Here is a 21,611-nt window from a genome sequence, read left to right as displayed (position 1 = left end):
GATAAACATGTAGCATATGTTTTTCTTTTTATGACGTCTAATAAATCAAATCCCCTGTAGTTTGTCTCATTCACTGTATTCCTCTACAACGGTGTACTCCTTCTTCCTTCACAATCCACCTGCATCGAATTCTTGTTTTCCACAGGGCCTTTCCACTAGAAAACTCCACTACTGCACTAACAGTTAAGGTTGATCAATGGCACCAGTAGTAGCTGAGATAACACGGCTCCTGGTCAGGTCGAGAGGGAGAAAGACAAAGGACTTAATATCACTATTCCATTACCTTGTGGTTGAGCTAGCCTTGCATCAAGACTATCGTAGATGTATTTTGATTTAGTCTGACTTGAATGTCAAAATCAATAAATACATCTATGATAAGTCTTGATCCAAGGCTATGGTTGAGCAACGTTAGCGAGGTCACAGACAGACAGTAGTACGCTAGGCTATAACATCACATAACATATACATTAAAAGTGCACTCACGCAATAACTTAACTATGATTCAAGACTAGGAGGTGGTGTATGGTAGATGTAGTCATTTGATAAGTCCTAACAAGCACATGACCCACTAGCCCTAGAATGTCTGTGATCTTACATACATTTAACATATTTCAAAAACACAGTCATAGATCGGTCCCACCCACGTTTACCCACGGTTAGCAGAGTGATCTGTGCGGCATAAAAGTGTCTGTAAGCGTCTGTACTCATCTAATAATTAATTGCTAAGACTTGGAGTCAGATATTGTCCTCTAGTTTCATATCCATTTGAAAGTTCTGGCAGAAAAACGTGCGTTTAGTAAAATATTTCCACTTTTCCACAAGCTGCACACGGACAACTTACTGTCTAGGCAAGGGGCCCGGAATGAGTGCAGGACTGAATATATCTAAACTTCCTTTGGGAAGCACAAATGTTTGGGGCACACAATTGGCAGGTGGTGTGATTCATTACCCCCCACCAATCACAGCGCACCTGTCAATTGTGTGCCCCATTCGTTTGTGCTTCCCAAACATCGACTGTTTCCAAAGGAAGTTTTCATATGTTCAGTCCAGCAGTCATTACAGGTCCGACATCGTCGTTGACAGAGAATGTCTGTGTGAATCTCGTGGAAAAGTGGAGATATTTAACTAAACAGACGTTTTTTGGCAGAACTTCCAAATGGATATGAAACTAGAGGATAATATTTCACTCTAAGTCTTAGGAATTCATTATTGGATGAGTACAGACGCAGCGCGAAGCACTTAGATCACTCTGCTAACCGTACATCGGTGGGACCGATCTATGGCTACCCCCCACCCCCCAACCTGAATTTTTCTTCTCTTGTACATATTTTTCACTTTTCATACCAGTAACCTGTAAGCTGATTGTATGACATTCTGTATAGGGGATCTCATTTTAAACAAGCTTAATGCTTTATGAGTCTTCCAGTTTAGTAGACCTTGTATTGTGAATTTGTACTTCCATGTACTGTTGTTCTCATGTCTTACTAAATGAAGTACAATCAATCAATCAATGGCTGTGTATTTGAAATACATGAAATGTACGTAAGATCACAGACATTCTAGGGCTAATAGCCCACAAACGTTTGTCAATTTAGAATTAACGAGGTAACATTATTGGACAATTATTGCATTAGCTAGGCCAGTTGTTCTCAAAGTGGGGTCCAGGGACCCCCAGGGGTCCTTTGGGGGGGGGGGGGGGGGGGGGGCAGCAAAAGTCAATATAGCATCACTCATTTTAACCGCTTTAACATTTTATACGTTGGCTATTCTAAAATAGCACGAGTGCCACACTATGAGCATGTAGATCTGCCATTTTCAACATTATTGAACATTTTAAGCACAAATATTTGCTTCCGGGGGTCCTTGCATGGCACAACACATTTTCAGATGGGGGTCCGTGGCCAAATATTTATCAATTTGGGGGTCCTTGACGTGAAAAAGTTTGAGAACCACTGAGCTAGGCTAAGCTCAGCTCAGCTGCGTGACGCTAATTTAAATAAACATGCACTAGTTAACATGTGCTTTTAATACAACAAATACGGTACAACCGTGAACCGGTCGATATGCACATATACAGTGTTGTAACCGTCTTGCTGTTCCTGCAACACTAGCTACCGTGCTGAGGAAGAACAAGTGACACGAAAACAAAGCACCGTCTCAAACCATTTGCAGCGACTTTCGTCATGAGCCCGGTACCGTCTGAGAACAAAGCAGCGGTTCTTTGTCTACGACGCATTAAAGAGGCGATGCGATAAGCACAAGCAGAGTAAAAATACGGTGCGTTATTACCTGGTCTGTGGATTGAAATACTAATGAGTTTCATTTACAATTTGAAGAAACATTCTCAACTGACGTCGCGGCTTGATTGCGTCACGTCGTCCGACTGGAGTCGCGTGGGCTCCCGTTCGACAACTCTCGCGATGCCACGTCCCTTGATAATCAATAGCAGCACCCTAGCCTGGGATCAATACCATTTTCAGGTTTCTGATCCGGTCGGAGCGGAAACAACTTTACGTCATCAGGTGGCCGGAACCAACGGCGAGAACCTCTGGCACCGTGCTCCTCCAAAATGATTCTCCTAGTTTAAAATGGTGTTTAGCTTGGTATAATCGTTTCATTTCTTTTGGTACAACAATGGTTTGGTATGTCCATCTTTTATTCTAACTCGTAGTCGTAGCACGACTAGCGAGACCAAACTAATTGATTCGCATTATGTGGGGGGAAAAAACAATGCGACGCCAACCGGAACCCCGTACCGGAACACGATGTTTTTCTTTTCTTTTTTCTAAACCGGATCACCAAGGTGGAAAGTCTGGTGAGGCTGCGTACCCCTATTCATAAAACATTATTTTGACCAGCGGTGGTAAAAGTACTCAAATTTCTTACTTAAGTGAAAGTATCAATACTGCAATGTATAACAACTAACAACTCTCTCTGTTACAAGTAAAAGTCTGGAATTCAAAATGTACTTGAGTAAACGTACAAAGGTATCAAAATGTACTTGAAGTACCAAAAGTAGAAAGTACTCATTATGGAGAATGTCCCATTTTACAAGTTTTCAAATGTATAAAATGTTTTTAAAAATCCTTTTTAAAATAGCAGATCTACAAGCTTACAATGCGTTGCATCGCGACACATATTGTGATCATGTGATTGTAAAAACTAAAAAGGATGTAAAAACATGTAACAACTATCTTTGTTTTGAATTTATCTTATAAAGTGGCAGTTTCAACCATTCTTAACCTATCCATTCTACCAATATAATCCGCCGTACACCTATTATATCAGAATCCACATTTAACATTGTAACTTTAACGTCTGGTTATCCCTCTGTAGCCCTTTCTCACATTCACCACAATGATTGAGACCACACATACTTGTAGCCTGATGCTCTTTAATTAAAAAACAATAAATAAAACAACAGCGTAAAAAAAAAAAGATAAGATAAAAAATGGTGAACAAAATAAAGATAAAAAAAATTGTCATGGAGAAACAGGACTTGTCTAGGTTTACATGAAGACAATATTAACGTAATTTTGATAATAGCCGAAAATGGATTAACTGGTTAAGTTAGACCAGTTCTCAGCCTTTAAATGTTATTTGGCCTTATGTAATCCACTGTAGCATTATACAAATACATGTATTGAACACAGTCTACATTTGTGAAAATATACAAGCATGATTATAGCCAATTTGGTTGGATCTGAATTAGATCAACCTTATATTTGATATGTGTTGTTGCTGTCTTACTTTACTTTTGTTAATTGTGTTCATTGGGACCTATTTTAATGAATAAAACATAATTTTAACCAATCTGTATCTGTATGTAGGTAAAATACTACTATTCCTTTGAGGGTTTTCAATCAAAATGTTTAAATGTAAGTAGATGATTGCAATTACCCCCCACCCATCGGCAGAGGGAGACAAAGGACATAAAACGTATGGATTGTAGCTTAAAGGCAGCCTAAATTATACCTTGTCAAAGGACAGTGTCCAACTACAAAGAATAACACAGGCATTACTAGACATGACAGTCAGTGCTCTATTCATTATTAGCTCAACCAAAACCAACAGACACAACATGTCTGACTTGACAAGGACCAAAGAGGACTCTAGTGACCCAAACCACTCCAGAGAAAAGCGTGACAATCTGGACACTCAGAGACTCATTGCACAGCGGTTCCACCTCCACCTGTTACTGAAGACTGAATGTAGAGCGAAGTGGAAGGATATACAGGCTGCTAATGAAGGTTGGATCTTGGATGTAGAGTGAGATGTAAGGATATACAGAATGCTAAAGGTTGGATGTAGAGTGACGTGAAACGCTTGATTTCTTTTCCTGTTGTACAACGATATCATGCACCAAAAAATAGCAAATCTACAAGATCACAAAGCATTGCATCCGCAATGGATTGTGAGGTTGTAGGTTGTTGGTTGGCTATTTTCGCCACCATCGACGCCATCGTACGATAAAGTATAACTCAGTTGTACTGTACAGACTGCTAATTATATTAGATGTAGAGTGAGGTGGAACGATATACAGACGGCCAATACAAAGTACTAAACACGATACATTATTAGTATAGGCTGATGATAAGCACTTTTAGTTAAATATACTGTAGGCTTTGGCCATTATTCTGGACTGAGTCACCGGATCATTTAACAGTACTGTTGGTGCATCCCCACCAGTTTTCTTTCTTTTTTTCATAGTAAGTAAGATCACAGACAGTTTAATCACTTTAATCACTGTGGTACTGTGATTGATATGATTTTATTTGTAGTATCTGAATCCGTATCCGTTGCTGTGTGAGTGTGCATGTGTGTGTGTGTGTGTGTGTGTGTGTGTGTGTGTGTGTGTGTGTGTGTGTGTGTGTGTGTGGGGTGAGAGAGAGGGACATAAACAGGACCAGTCGAAGAATAAAGAACATGTTGATGAAGAGGACGTGAAGCAGCAGATGATGTCAGGCACGCGGAGGAGTGACCTGTGACCTGGAAGTGAAAAGACAGAGTAAGACTGTTGGCATTAAAAAGGCCAAAGGCAGAAGACAAAAGGTTCGTTCCGGCCAACAAATACAGTAAACCTTTCTGCACTTACACAGTAGAGGATAAAGTTATCAAAATTGTTTTATGCAAAGTCTGTTAAGTGGCACATTTGATCAAATCTTGAATTTGTTATCATTTACAATTAGCATGTGTGAAAATGTTGGGAGGAATTTAGCTTCAGATGAAAACAGTGTCTAGGCCTACCTACCTTTTCCTATTATTGAGATAAAATACAATTGATTTGGTAAGATTTTAGTTATTGTAATCAACCAAGTACTATGGGTTTTAAATCAAGGTACCTATAGCAGTGTAGCATTGATAGCTGGAGTCTGTATGGTCCTGGAGACTGCAGCACCACTGCTACCCCCTGCTGTGAGCACCTGTAGCTGCAGCTGGTAAGTACTGTCACCATTAAGGCCATACACTGTCACTGAGCGCTGGGACTGGGGACAGAGACAAAAGTGACGTTAGACACAGAAGCACGCGTGGACTAGTGGTGGGAAAAAAAGGTTTGTTTTAGTGAACGAGCGATTTCGTTCACGTTCACGGCAATGATTCGTTCACGTTCTCATTCAGTAGCGCTATTTTCTAGTGTTCAAAATGTACTCGAGTAAAAGTACAAAAGTATTGGCATCAAAATATACTTAAAATACCAAAAGTGAAAGTACAAACATATCTGAAAATAGCAGATCTACAAGCTCACAATGCGTCGCATGAAATAGGGCTAAAGTAGTTAATGTATGTTTTATAATGTGTGTAAAACACCATCACGGGAGCGTCTTTCTTTTACATCGGGCGTGAACCTAACAGTTTCAGAAAGTGAACGAGCTCGCTCACGTTCGCGGCAATGAACTATTTTTTTTGAACGAATCGATCATGAACGACACATCACTACCGTGGACGTGGTCACATACACAGAAGGGGCACCTCACAAGCTCATTATCTGAGTGAAAAAATTATGATCTAAAAATAACCATGAAAATCCTATGTCCTCCATAATTAGTTTTAAATGAAAGTATTGAAGTTTCTGTAGTTAAAGGAAACATAAGAATTTAGCTTGGGGAACATTCCCTACGCGATGAAGTGGCCATTCAAACGGCATGGTAGGGATGTTGGTGGTCTGCGTCTGATTGCATCCTTATGAAGTTGCTAGACTGGAAAGTGTTTCATTTTCATCCAATTATCTTTCGCATGAAAAAACATTTCTTCAACGACTTCCAAGTAACTGCAGGTGTTTCATACTGGTGATTGGATGCTTAAAATTAGTTAAAACAGTGAATGTAAGTAATTACTCCCTCGTCCGTAAAAGAATACCGTGGTTAACAAGCACACGTGTGTGCATACATACACACATTCACATGGACATACACGTGCACACACAAACTGTCCCTCTCACGCTCTCTGTGATCTAATGCTCCAGCTGCCCCATTTTAAGAGGCCCTTTTACGATATCGTCATTGTTGAGTTCATATGTGGTTCAATGTCGGTTAAGTATAAAGTGCATTCTCTCATCCTCACCGGAGCAACTATCTGTGTTTGGGAGATAAGAGTATCTTCCTGGCCCTCTATTTCCGTCGTGCTCCCTGACGGTGGGACCGCCAATGTCCAGGTGAACTGGAACCCCTCAATGGCCGGCTGGCCCAGTGCATGTTGGGATAACCTCCAACGGAATGTAGTGACCAGGGAACCGTTGACTTGCTGGAAATCTGCTGTTAGCCGTTCCGGTCGTAGTACCACCTTTCTGCCTGACAGAGGGCGCTCTGAACCAAACAAAAAAATGGACAAGGTTATTGCAAGGTTTCACTTAGTCCTCACATGCATGTGCAAACATTACGGTCGTACGTTTAGTTCAATGCATTTAAAATCTAATCTAATCTTAAATCGTTAAGTGTAAAATTATCTTTTATTTCATAGGTTGGATATGACAATTTTTTACACATAAGGCTGATGATGAATTAAACTGAAGACAATTCACTTCAGCTGAACTGAATGAGAGGAAAGACAATTGAAAACAGACCTGGTGTTAAGTGTGTATCACTGTGTATAAAGACAGTGGTTTGGCAAACTGCTAAAGCTAAAGATAGACACTATAAATTGTGCGTGCGTGTGTGCGTGCGTGCGTGCGTGCGTGCGTGCGTGCGTGCGTGCGTGCGTGCGTGCGTGCGTGGGTGCGTGCGTGCGTGCGTGCGTATGTGCGTGCGTGTGCGAGCGTGTGTGTGCGTGTTCTTGCTGGGACCAAATGTTCCCAGAAGAGAATATAAATATGATAAGCAGATATTTATAGGTTGAGATTAGGGTTAGGGAATTATTGTAAATCAATGGAATGTCCTTACCAGTGTAACAATCCAAGTACAAAATGGAAACTGTGTGTGCGCAGCCGTGTCTCTCTCTCTGTGTGTGTGTGTGTGTGTGTGTGTGTGTGTGTGTGTGTGTGTGTGTGTGTGTGTGTGTGTGTGTGTGTGTGTGTGTGTGTGTGTGTGTGTGTGTGTGTGTGTGTGTGTGTGTGTGTGTGTGTGCGTGCGTGCGTGTGTGCGCGTGTACACGTGATATAGTATATCTATGAACAGTTTGTTTTACCCTCAGTGCTGCAGGGCAGGCCTTTGCCCCCTCTGACCCTGACAGAGGTACATGCTGGGGTCGTAACCCAGGCTACAGCCTCAGAGTCCTGGTCCTCCTCCGTAGCCACAGCCACCCGGTACTTACAGGAGAACAGCAGGCCTGTGATGGTGTGATGTGTTCCCTAGAGACAGACAGACAACAGCGCAGACAGAGATGAAGGAAGAGAGACAGAGGGAGATGCTGAGCGGCCATTCATGTGTATTGCATGTAAGCAGTAAGCTCTTCACCCACTTAAAGGGGAATACCACTCATTTTCAACATTAAACTATGTCATTTACATACCTTAGAGCTTAGAGATGTGTGGAAATAAGAAAAAGTCTGGGTTGCCCGGAACCGGAGAATTGATTATTTTCCTTTACATTCTTCGTTGACCGTAGTCCACCAGGGGTCTATACTAGGCCCACTTCCTTTTCTCCCTCTACACCAAACATTGTGGCTGAAAGTAGCCAATCTACAAGCTCACAACGTGGCGCCTTGTTGCGATCGGCTATCTTCGCCAAATCTTTTGCCCATTATGACATGCCCAGAAAACGGACACTGTGTGGTTAAGATACATTTCTTGAAATGCCAGTTCTCAACTATGAATAATGGTTGCAATGTTTGGAGAACCTTTCGACCCTCCCCCTGGCTTCCCCACACACCTGGCCGTGTCCAGCAGAAACAATGTGAGCTCTGCATCTGCCTTCGACGCAACACGCTCACAAAGCTCTCGTCACCTTTCTGAATCCTGCTCCTGTGTTTATTCTAGCCTCACAGTGATCTCTACCCAACTCTCTTTTTTTCTTATTTTTGGCATTAGGTACCGCCGCCCACGCATGAAGCGGGTCATTTGTCCACCACTGTTGAAACTCTTGCTTAACGTTTGCGTCTATCGTTTGCGTCTATCGCTGTGAATGGTTTGAATGACTTGGCTTTGGAAACAGAGATGAAAAGGACCTTGGGTCTAGAATGCAGAAGTTGAGGGTATAAACACAGTGCCTGGTAGTGGATTTCTCTCACAGAAGTTTTTTCTACATGCTCGATACAAATGAAGCAACCTTTCCCCGATATCTAGCAACATAGCATTTCAGACTGGAACAGCAAGACAATAAAAAAAGGTTAAACAGAGATTTGATGCGGAGCTATGCTGGAGAGAGTAACGGATACATGGAGAGAGGGATGATGATAGCAGAGGGAGAGAGAGTTATGACAGAAAGACAGGCCAGACAGACACTTTTACGGTTGAGAGCATTCCAGACTGATATGAGAGTTATGAAGACGGAAACCGATCTCCTATGAACGCGCGCACGCACACACACACACACACACACACACACACACACACACACACACACACACACACACACACACACACACACACACACACACACACACACACACACACACACACAGTATAGTCGTACCTGTAGAGTGGCTGTTCTCTCTGTGTTGGTAACATTAGCACCACAGGCATTTGGACGCCACCGCAAGACATATGGGCCAAGGTCTCTCTGTCTGGCTGTAATACAACAAGGGATAGATCAGACACAATCCATGTGCACGTGACTCTACAGTACGTGTCCCTGTGAGTGTGTGTGTACGAGCCAGCGAGAGAGTGTGTGTCTGCATGTGTGTGTGTTTGTCTAGAATGGTGTGTGAAACCTGAGAGAAACGCATCCTGAGATTCACTCAGAGACCAACTTTCTGTTCTCTCCTGTTTCATCACATCTGCCATGAGATCCACTCTTTACCCTTCAACCCACACACACACACACACACACACACGCATTCACACATGCACCGCGCACGCATGCATACACCCATGCATGCACACAGGCAAACGCATGCATTCACGCATGCACTCACTCATGCATCCACACAGGTCCGCACGCACGTACGCATGCACTCTCGCACGCACTCTCACACGCGCACACACACACACACACACACACACACACACACACACACACACACACACACACACACACACACACACACACACACACACACACACACACACACACACACACACACACACGCCATGCTCTCACACACACACAGCTGCTGTTGATTATTTGTCCACGCTGATGTTATTGAATATGACTTGCTGTCTCTTCTTCCCTCTCAGTCAGATAACAGCCAGTCAGCACCTCCTGTCTATAGCTCAACCAGCCAATCAGAGTCCAGCTCTGGGCTACAACAAGCATCCAGTCTCGGGGGATTGCTGAGTTTGCAGATTGTACCGAGAAAATTAGATTCTAGGGAAACTTGCCTGTGTGCATGTCTGTTGGACTTTCTGCCTGTCTGTGTGTCTGTCTGTGAGTCTGTGTGTCTGTGTGTCTGTGTGTCTGTCTGTCTGTCTGTCTGTCTGTCTGTCTGTCTGTCTGTCTGTCTGTCTGTCTGTGTTTATCTGTATGTCATCTGTCTGTTTGTCTACTTTGCCCATTTGTTTGTAAAAGGTGTTGATGTAACTGTCATGATACATTTGTATGATGTGGTATGCCAATACTGCACATACAATACACAGCTTGTGTCCCTGTAAGTTAACTATTCAGGTCAAGTTGTTACAACATTTTTCATAGCAACACACCTTGATGAAGCCACTTCCAAAACACCTTGACTTGCAGCTGGCTGTCATGGTAGTGAGGGGCAGCGGCCTCCAGGCGCAGGTTGCTGGGGGCAACGGAGTCGGGCGCGGGATCAGGGTGCGGGAGAGCGGGGGAGAGGTGGAGGTTGGAGGAAGCCGAGAGGGAGGGAGAGGAGGAGAGGGCGGGGGAAGATGGCAGTTCGTTGGAGAAGTCTTCTCTTTTAGTGGCATCTGGTTGAGGTTGGTCAGGGAGGACTGTGGAGGAGCAGGACAATAAACAATAGGAGAGGAGAGGAGAGGAGAGGAGAGGAGAGGAGAGGAGAGGAGAGGCAAAATATAAGAATGTTAATGTTAGCGTCGGCTGTTTTGATGACCTTTGTTTGGAATGAAACAAAACCTGCTAACTAGAATGGAAATAAGCTCATAACAAGCTTACAAGGAGCCTCTCGCTAGCTTAATGGAGGGAGTGATGGGATGTGACCGTTTATTTGAAAACTATACGTTCCTACCACGCTGATTTCATTATGAAAAACAAGAAACAAAAAACTACCGGTATGTCTTTAGCGCAACGACCCTTAAACCACCTGGAACACAGCGACATGCGTGGGCTGAACACTGTGGGTGCCTTTCTATAACAATTTCATATTCCTGTAAGTGCCATTTTTATATAGCAGGTGCTCTGGCTGCTTGTAAATGACAGTATGATGAAAACATGTTACACTCCACAGCGAACACATGAAAGACATTATATAAAGCTAACAGAATGTATGAATGCATTATTGTGTTTCCAGGAACACACACAAATTAGGGGGCGGTACCTAGCAGCCGGTAGCGAGCCCGCTCACTGCATCGTCGACATTTGAGCCCTTATCTGATTGGCTTTAGCTGGTTCAGCTGAGAAACACAGAGAAACACGTGTTTCTGGTAACTGGCCATACCGTAGCTTATTAAAAATTCCAATGATTAACTGAAAATGAATGAAAAATTTAAAAGCAATATATTTACTTGCACTTGACATTAATTACGCACGCACGCGCACACATGCGCAAACGCACACACACACGCACGCACGCACGCACGCACGCACACACACACACACACACACACACACACACACACACACACACACACACACACACACACACACACACACACACACACACACACACACACTACAATAGAGCACAAGAATACATTCCTAATAAAACTGTTGGAATGTAAAGTAACCCAATAATGGGAACTGCAGCTGGCTATATTCTGGGCTGGGCTGACCAAAGGGTTAATTTGTGTTACCTGGACCACCATTAACACTGACACTTTCCACTACATATGCATGCGTGTGTGTGTGCTTGCGTGCGTGTGTGTGTGTGTGCGTGTGCGTGTGCGTGTGCGTGCGTGCGTGCGTGCGTGCGTGCGTGCGTGCGTGCGTGCGTGCGTGCGTGCGTGCGTGCGTGTGTGTGTGCATACAGGTGTGTGCTTTAACAGTGCAGCTGCAGAATTGTGCTGACGGTGCCAAGAACAGCAGCAGCGTGCTAACAGGAAAATCAATACCTGAATAATTCATGGCTCTGTTAGGAAATGAAGTGCGGTACAGTTTGGTGTGTTACTGACAGACTGCCTAGTTAATGAAACATTAAAAAATGTGTCCCGACAGCTGATTCATGTGTCTGGGATTTGATTCATCCCTCAGCAATATAACCTTCACCTGACAACACCTGAAAGTCTGAGTGTTAATTTAACTCCTTTTTTGGGAATATTGTTCAACTAAACAAACTTTGCTAGATACTGCAGGTATTAAGACCTTGAGTTACACATAGGGCTGAGGGTGTGTGCTCACCATTTCTGGGCACTTTTCCCTCTGATATAATGAGCAAAAGATGCTCTGTGCATAGCACGTTTTTAGCGTGCATACTGTACTTCCGTGGCTATACTTACAATTTAGAATGGTCCCTTAGCCTGGTTCTAAACAGTTAAATATGGCACACATACACAGGATAAGTGTACAATGGAGTGTAGCACGTATTATATAGACAGGGACCCTAGACTCTGCCTCGCCTTTAAGTTGAGCTACAACATATAGAGATACATCAGAGCAGCAGATATGTGCCAAGACTATGAATTTATCTTAATCCATTAACATTAACACTTGTTTACATGCACTTCCGTGTCGGGGCTTCTACAGCACGAAACGTACAGTATCAACGTAAGTGGATGGAAGAATAGCAGGCACTCAACGTATAATATTTTAATAAACCTCTGGCACCCGATGTGTTAAGACCGGGAACGCATCTGTGTCATTGTAAGATTTCTTTGGCTATTCAAAAAATAGCAGATATACAAGCTCATACAGCACGGCACCGAGTGCCGCTTGTAGATCTGCTATTTTTGAAAAATCATGAAAATGTATGCAAATCTTGTGATTTATTTTCTACTCAAATCTAAATCCTAACATTATGTTGCTATATCAGTGGTGCTCCAACTTTTGGACCCATAAAATGTTATGTAATTGGCCACGGACCCCCATCTCAAAATATTTAGTTCCAGGGATCCCAGAAGCAAATATTGGAGTTAAAATGTTCGCTTTAAACATATACTGTATATATATATTCAAAGATTTGCAAAAATGTTCACGATTATTTATTTTTTTTGCAGATCTACAAGCTCTATAAGCTTTTAGATCTGCTATTTTTGAATAGCCAAATAAATCTGAAATGATACAGATGCTTTCCCGGTCTTAATGGATTAACCCATTGAGACCTGAGGCGATTCTTTAAAAAAATCTAAATCATAACAGTAAAAAAAAATAATAATAAAAAAAAAAGTTTCAAGATTTTTCAAAAATAGCAGATCTACAAGCTCATAGCGCGGCACTCGGTGCCGCGCTATGAGCTTGTAGATCTGCTATTTTTGAATAGCCAATGAAATCTTAAGTGACAAAGATGCGTTCCAGGTATCAATGGGTTAACCTAGGTGAGTTCACCCGTAGCAGTAACAGCAGTGAAAGGCATACACTTTACCTGTATCGGTGTTGGTAGTGAACAGAATGTGGGCTTTGGGACTCTTCAGTCTCTTCTGACCCCAGTAGGCCACCGTCTGGACTGAGAGGTAATAGGGCGTGGCAGGAAGTAGATCTTCTAGGCGTAGCTCGCACTGCGGCTGTGGACACAGCACATTAGAACATGCATATCATTAATAAAATAAAACAAATCCAAGCAGCATCACCATCATCAACGCCAGTTATCATCATCACCTTTGTCCTCGTTACTAGGGGTGTGCCGATATATCGTCCCAAGATATATCGCGATACGTTTTCGTGACGATATGTATCGTTTTGGGGGGAAAAATATCGTTTTGAAATTATAATTATTATTATTTTATTTTTATTTTTTTACAATCATTATAATCAGGCATGCAAACAGCCCCGAGGTGAAAAGGGTGACTACATGTTTTTTTTTTTTTTGGGTCAGGTGTCACACTATTGCCCTATTTGGATTGAAAACGGCTATTGTAGCTGAAAAGCTACAAGTTTGCATGTCTGAATAATGCAAAAACAGAATTATTTGTTTGCATTTACTTTTTTCCTCCCCCATATATTTTCATAATAAAAAAAGTGCGTATCGTATTGTATCGATATCGTATCGAAGTTGTGAGCCAAATATCGTATGGTATCGTTTGGTGAAATTAGTGTATCGGCACACCCCTACTCGTTACTCTTATGATCATCGTCAACTGTGATCTTCATGATCATCATCATCATCATCGGCTGAGTGATACAGGCCCCGCCTTTTTATAAGTAACAGCTGGGAGCTGTTCTGTATTAGTCTACTGTTTGATTGACAGGTTATTAACAGGCTCTGAGTCAATCACATCTGTCCATCTGACTGGGCTGCAGCAAGTCACAACAGAGAGATGTTTGCACGATAACAAGCGAGCGAGCGCACGTGTGTGTGTGTGTGTGTGTGTGTGTGTGTGTGTGTGTGTGTGTGTTTGTGAAAGAATGAGTTAAAAGCTGTTTCCCAGTGACCTGTGGACAAAATGGGGTTGAAGTATTTCCATTACCCTCTAGATAGACAAAACATATGGCATGCATGGTTGTGTGTGGGTGTGTGTGCGTGTGTGTGTGTGTGTGTGTGTGTGTGTGTGTGTGTGTGTGTGTGTGTGTGTGTGTGTGTGTGTGTGTGTGTGTGTGTGTGTGTGTGTGTGTGTGTGTGTGTGTGTGTGTGTGTGTGTGTGTGTGTGTGTGTGTGTGTGTGTGTGTGTGCGTGCGTGCGTGCGCGTGTGTGTGTGTGTGTGTGTGTGTGTGTGTGTGTGTGTGTGTGTGTGTGTATGTATGTATGTGCGTACACACGTGTGTGTGTGTGTGTGTGTGTGTGTGTGTGTGTGTGTGTGTGTGTGTGTGTGTGTGTGTGTGTGTGTGTGTGTGTGTGTGTGTGTGTGTGTGTGTGTGTGTAGTGTAGTGGTGGAGAACACAGAAATAAAAAGTCTTTGAAGTTGCGTTTGGAGGTCTATTCGGGTCTATTTTGGTCAGTAGGTCATTATATGTAAAAGGAACTGTGATTTGTACTCAAAAAGACAGACTCTGTGAAGGCTTTTCACTTATTTAAATATTTCCTCAATCTACATTTTCCCTCTAACTTCAGGATTACAGTTCATTCCAGCTAGCCCACTGTATTCTCAATGAAATCTGTATGTGTATGTATCCAGAAAACGCAGCTTTCTGTGGTAATGTAAGGGATATATACTGTAGTCTGAATGTCTGGCAACACCTCTGGGGTTCACCACTCCTGTAATGATGCTGCGTGAGATCGTTTCTCTGCATCTAATCCAGTCAAAGCTATGTATGCTATCTCTTCCATGACCTGCACTTTTGTCCACTGGCTGATATATTTTCAAGATGTTCTTTGATCCTTTAATTTATTGTTGTTGTTCCATCTGTTGTTGTTGTTCTAGTTCCATCCGTTGTTTCAGCTTTCGTCTCAATCACTGATAGAGTATGCCTTCAACCAGATCTATCATGTTTGTGAGTTTCTATTGGACCTTGTTGAATTGCATCCCTGTTTACAGACACTTTCACAACCAAAATATGGGGACTTTTGTGGGGTGAAAGCGTCGGCACAGTAGAACAGCATCATCCTATTTTCTACCTGTTGCACTGCCTGTGTGTGTTTGTACACTGCCTATTTGTGAGTCTACAATAGGTGCAGCTGAGGGTTGGAAACACTCGTTTGGGGGGCTGATTTGGGGGAGGCCCTCATTTAAATTCCATGCCTCCCAGCCAAGCAGAACAGAAGACCAGACTACAGATAAATGGCTCCACCAGGCCATGTCTGGGATCTCCATCACTGTTTAGGATGACTAAAGCCTATATACCAATGCTGGTGCACGAATACCTACTGTGGAAACTCCATGTTTCATGTTTTGTTCTCTTATGTACTCAAAATAAATGATTGTGATGTAAAAACTAAGGCCTAAGAATACAATCTAATTTGAAAATGAATGGACCTCTTTCTTAAAGTAACTCTTTGTTTCTCAAATAGTGCCATTTGGAGATTTTAAAAGAATTGTAGCAGCAATGATACCATGCAAAACAGAAGATATCGTCTTGCAGACATGCATAAACTGCCCTTCAGTGACCTCTGTAATAACAATGGACATAATGGCTCATTCTATCATTATTTAAACTCCTATACTCCTATATTTTCAACACATTTTATTCAACACAAGAGTATCTGTACATTAAAGGCCCACATATATTATACATAGAGACCTCATGCTGCACTGCCGTGACAGCCGATACTCATGTTCCTGTGCTCTAACCAATATAGTGACTGGCATGTTGTCAGTAATACATTTGCAGCTGCTTTGACTTGAGTTAAACATGATATATTAACACAGAGAAGCCATAGCTCTGTGTTGTCAGTCAAGCTACATAGCTAAACTGGCATGTTATCCTAACTTTCTAGAGCCAAGCCAACATGTCACCATATGACTCCAAAAATGATCATATCTCGTTTAATAGTAACTATGTACTCAGACAAAACCACACTTTGGATACACAGGAAACATATGCTAGTCCTCAAATGGCTGCCTAATAACTTCATAATCAAAAAATACCTCAGATAATGTGTTGACTACATCTGAGGCAAAAACAAAAAGGAGCAACATGTCAAAAAGTGGTGATACTGATTTTGTGTAAAATAAGCTACAAGCAATGTTGTGACTTTTAGTCAGCTAACTGATAAAACCATGTTTATAGAGCATGAATTCCAGATAGTAGCATTTTCAAAACATGGAATGTGAATGCCAGCACATTCTGAGATGCTTTTTGTAGTGTAAAATGTAGTTTAATCGCATTTAGTCACATCTAAAGTATAATTATATGACAATTAGGCGTATAATTACAATCGCTGTACACTATGTAAACACTGCCCTATCATTATGACATTCAATAGGCTGGATTGGGAAATCTGAGGTTAGAATAAACAAGCTTTTGACTTCGACATATTCTGATGGTCCTTAAGCTAAATGAAAATGGATAAGATGATAGTAGATGGCTTTTAACATTGTTATTCATTAAATGCCACACAATTAACCACATAAATCCTACTTACTTCGCTGACCGGGGACCTTCAGGGGTCTATACTAGGCCCCGTTCTGTTTTTCCTAAATATTTTGCAAAATATTTAGTCTATTATGACATGCCCAGAAAAGGGACGCTAGGGTTTAAGGGGTTTAAGACCGCCCCTCATATTTAATCTAAGCGTGATTAATCACCTCACTGTGTGCATGTCCTCTCCTCCTCTATGTTTCTGTGGGATTGTACATAGTATATGTAGAACATGAATGTCTTCCTGTAAGCATGTTACATAAGTAACAATGCCACCTGTACACAGTAGCTCTTATAGAGGCTGTCCCATCAGGCTATTGCAGCAGCCTGATTTTCACTGTAGTAATCACTACCAGCACACAAGGAGGGGCCTGTGTGTGTGTGTGTGTGTGTGTGTGTGTGTGTGTGTGTGTGTGTGTGTGTGTGTGTGTGTGTGTGTGTGTGTGTGTGTGTGTGTGTGGAGACAGTTAAATCGCTCAGATGAAGCAGCACAATTGTAGAGGATTTCTGGCGAATTCCTTGTTTATAGTGGAGTGCTGTTTGTGTCAGTGTGTGTGTGTGTGTGTGTGTGTGTGTGTGTGTGTGTGTGTGTGTGTGTGTGTGTGTGTGTGTGTGTGTGTGTGTGTGTGTGTGTGTGTGTGTGTGTGTGTGTGTGGGGGGGGGGGGGGGGGGGGGGGGGGGTGCATGTCAGCACATTCTGAAATCCATGTCTACATTCATTCCAATGAGTAGTGTGCAGTAATTTATATACTTTAACTACATGAACCCTAGCTTCCCTATTCTGGGCATGTCATAATAGGAAAATATTAAAATAGCTGATCTAGAAGCTCACAACACGTTGTGTGTGTTTTGAGTTTGTAGATCAGTTATTTTCAGCCAAGAGATTTAACGTAATGTGTTAAATTCCACTCCTCCAAAAAAATATATGAGAATAAAGATAAAGTTTCCTTACCCCTTGTGTTACTCTGCTGTTGCTTTCCTTTTTGTCCTGTCCAGCGTGTAAAGGCAGTGTGTGTGTGCTTTTGTGTGCCGTATGCAGTGTGTGTGTGTTTCTGTGGCGCGTCGTGTATGTGTGTTGAGGCATCCATGTAACTCTGTAGTGATGGACTGGCAGGTCCCCGTCCTTGGGGGGCTCCCAGTGCAGAAGCGCAGAAACCGTAAGCCCCCTCGACCTACAGGAGTAGAAACCGATTAGGGATAAGCATCAGATGAAGCGTTTTGATGAAGTCCGAAAGAAACGAGGCATGTTTGCGAGACGCGCCAGGCACTCATACATGGTGAGGATCAATTTGTTCTCCCTGTTCTCTAGGAAGTTCTCTCTTGTTTTTATACTGTACAAAAAGTGAGACACCGGAGCAAAGAGCACCAAAAGCACATCACAGTGCACGGCACAGAAAAGAACCATAATCTGCACATACAGCGATAGCTTTGACAAAATGCTTTGTGGGAGACCCTCAGATGTAACCTATGAAAGCGATGAACTACTGTATATTGAGGGATAAAAGGATCATTCTCTAATGTAGGAGACAAATGTACAAACTCTTGGCTGTGCCATCACACATGGACATGTCCATGTTTTAATGAAATTGTACTGAGATCATTAAGTGTGTAGGTTCCATCATGAGTTTCAACGGCATATCCAAAGTCAAGTCACGGAGGTAGCAGTTCCAGCAGGTAACCCCAGATATTAGCCAGCTCTGACTGGGAAATCCTGAGGTATTCCCAGGCCAGCGTGGAGATATATTCCCAGCTGGACATGTCTGGAAAACCTCCCTGGGGAGGCGGCCAGGAGGCGTCCATCTAACTATATAAATGGCGACCGACTTCCGCACCCTCGGTGTCCACACCCCACAGCTCTGTTATCGAATAAACAACGCACCGCCAGACCACATGTCGCCAACTGACTCGCCACGGCGGCCGCGCTGAATTTACGCCTCGCGTAGGGGACATCTCACTGTTCACTACACCTTTTCCACCGCGCAACATAATTAATTCTACTCACCAAATGTCGGACAAAACGGAAGGGGAGGCAGCTTCGTACCGTTTACCGTGCGCACGACCTCATCACCACAACAGCAGGCAGCCGCTGCGGGTTTTTTTTCCTTTTTTTCCAAACTTTTTTTTTGGTCACCATTTTCTCCAGGCACCATTTCTGGTGTAACGTCGGGTGTTTCTTTTCACCAGCCAATCACCTTTCACGTTGCCACGTCGCGCTGACGTACGCTAAACAAGCGCTGCCGTGCGCACAATGCAAACGAGCCCAAAGGCGCGCAAAAATAAGCCGACCATTGCTTAGACACAAAGTCAGACCTGGCAACGCAGCCTACGCCAATCATGTGTGAGAGATCTACAAGCTATGGGGCAGAGACGCCACCGTATCTTAGCAACAACTACAGCGCTCACTCTCATTGGTCGTGTCACGCTAACAGCAGTCTCCAGACAATGGCATCGCAGACAGCTTGCTGTTACTGCTGTAGCCATCACAGGCAGTTGCAGCACGACGGACAGGGCGCTGTGATAGCTGCCATGTCGCTAACGCTAACCTGGTTGTCATGCCTGCAGCGGCTGTGCAATCACTTTGTCAACAATGCACGTTCGTGTGGTGAATGTCTATATTGCTGCTCAGTTCGTCCATTGTAGATGGTCTATGTTTGTGTGTGTCTTCTGGAGAACTATGTAGCTCCACAGCAACTACAGTAACTAACGTAATGGCAGGACCGCCCCGTGCAACGCATGTTAGGCTGCATTATGGTCATGTAGTAATTTCAGATAATTTCGCTCTGATTAGAGCAGTGTTTATCAACCCTTTCACGCCGCCCCCCCCCCCCCCCCCAAATACACGTACTTGATCTGGGACCCCCCCATTCTGTTTGACTCCGTTCCACAAGCAAATATTGTGAAAATAGCCGATCTACAAGCTCGAAACGCCTCACGTTGAGAGGCTTTGTAAGCTTGGAGATCGGCTATTTTCTACATGATTGCCTCTTTCTTACATTCTTTGCCAATGTGGCCCATGTTTTCATAGCATCGTTTATTGACTACTTCTGTTGCAGAAATGGCCATTTCCTTTACTTTCGATTTTTTATTGTCTCCGCCAGGCCGAAAGGCATGGCGCAAGACTATGTTTCACCCCCTGTCCGTCCGTCTGTGATAGCTAATCTCTCACATCGTTGACTTGATCGCAGCAAAATAACAGCCCGATGTGGAGAGTCAGTGAGAGCTGGATAAACGACGTAAAATGTGTCAAAAGGAGTCTGTAAGGCTGTCGATAAATGAACACATGACGTCGGTGGGAGAGGAGATATTGTGTCTTTTGGACAAACAGCAGCGTGGTGCTGATGTTTGTTGTGTGAAGCAGCTTAATGTCAGAGTGTTTGTGTTGGAGCGCCTCAGTGCGGCTGCAGAGTTCATGTGCAACCTCTTCCAGAGAGACACAGAGACACTAGAAACTCTGCTGGGGAAAAGAAACACTGCTGGGCATTGACTTTCCTATGGACATTGATCTACACACTGCAGGTATATCTGCTACACACACAACATCAAACTACACACTGCAGGTATGATGCAGCGTTTGCATTACAGCCAGCATGCCAGCGTAGTTCCCATATGGTTTCAAGGTGGCCTAAACCATATGGACCCCATGTCAGCAATGTCAGCGGCATCCACTTCAGTCCCAACTGCGATGCCCATGCAGGCTATAAGTAGCTTCTACCTGGCCCTTAGGTGGGCCCCAACTAGCCATGTTTATGTGGGACCAAGGCGGGTCCTAACTGGGTTTGCCCATGCAGGCTTTAACTGGGTTCTACCTGGGCCCTAGGTGTACCCTAACCAACCACAGTGCAGTGCCGATCGCTCCAATTGTTGTGACGTCAGGGCTCTCAATACTGCACATTGGTGGAGGAGGAGGGGCCGCAGGGCGACCGCACACATCGCTGAACCAATGGTAGCCCACGGATGTTTCCTCTGTGGATGTACAATCTGCCCCTCTATGCCACATATCATCCGCACTACAGGGTCTTCACTGACCGAGCCACGGCCCCACTGACCCTCATGACGCTACGCCACTTAAACGTGCGGCAGCATGCGCTGGGTTGCCAGGTTTGCACAGCCTGCGCCAGAAACAAGCAACCACCTTCATAAAAAAAAAACACACCGAAATGGTCCGCAATGTTCCAGGGGTGTCCCCGCGCGTCCCAACACTCCACAGGGGGTCAGTGGACCATCAGGGGGTCCGCGGACCCCCTGTGGACCCCCTGAAACATAACAAATATTATTTCTTCAAATTTTTTCCTTTCTCAAAAAAACTTTTCCACAGTTTCACTCCGGCGATTTGGGTCCCCCAATATACACACGGCCACGCTGGGCCCCGTGCGCGGCTGGGGTTGAGGGGGGCGTAGCCCCCCGAAACTCTAGTAGTATATAACCACCTCAATATCTCCTTTCTATACAAAGGAGCAGCAGCTCGACTCACGGGTTACTGAGCTTCCCACTTTATCCTTTAAAGGGATAGTTCACCCAAAACATAACTTTTTTTCTATCGATTAATCAACCCATGGAGACTTGAATTCATGGATATTTTTTTGTTTTTGTCGCATTCCTAAGCCAATAATTTGATGACCAGCTAAGCAGCGGTTCCGGTAGGAGACACTACCGGAACCGCTGCCGCCTACTGGTCATCAAATTATTGGCTTAGGATTGCGACAAAAACTAAAAAATATCCATGAATTCAAGTCTCCATGGGGTGACAAATCGATAGAAAAAAGTCTTGGGGGTGAA

The 21,611-nt window shown here is 43.6% G+C and overlaps 1 protein-coding gene across 2 annotated transcripts in view; it reads right to left on the bottom strand.

Moving 5' to 3' along the window:
• Window positions 1-3,388: 3,388 nt before the first annotated feature.
• Window positions 3,389-21,611, bottom strand: part of anos1b (anosmin 1b) — a 63,254-nt gene continuing 45,031 nt past the window's right edge. The window contains exons 8-16 of one of the 2 annotated variants that reach the window (XR_014601413.1): window positions 17,788-18,007; window positions 13,246-13,384; window positions 10,232-10,483; window positions 9,066-9,160; window positions 7,621-7,783; window positions 6,562-6,803; window positions 5,343-5,486; window positions 3,781-4,989; window positions 3,389-3,718 (exon numbers count right to left, since the gene is read on the bottom strand). Coding sequence is in view for 1 of the 2 variants with exons in the window: in XM_084066294.1 (XP_083922420.1) it covers window positions 5,343-5,486; window positions 6,562-6,803; window positions 7,621-7,783; window positions 9,066-9,160; window positions 10,232-10,483; window positions 13,246-13,384; window positions 17,788-18,007 (1,255 nt within the window). In the remaining variant the exon portion in view is untranslated. Of the gene's footprint in view, window positions 4,990-5,342; window positions 5,487-6,561; window positions 6,804-7,620; window positions 7,784-9,065; window positions 9,161-10,231; window positions 10,484-13,245; window positions 13,385-17,787; window positions 18,008-21,611 lie in introns of both variants that reach the window. The other variant, XM_084066294.1, reaches the window with a different exon arrangement.

Source organism: Gymnoscopelus microlampas, assembly GCF_963454915.1.
Source record: "Gymnoscopelus microlampas genome assembly, chromosome: 9".
Classification (NCBI taxonomy): domain Eukaryota; kingdom Metazoa; phylum Chordata; class Actinopteri; order Myctophiformes; family Myctophidae; genus Gymnoscopelus; species Gymnoscopelus microlampas.
The sequence above is the reverse complement of the archived record's forward strand: the minus strand, read 5'-3'. Positions and strand labels throughout refer to the sequence as shown.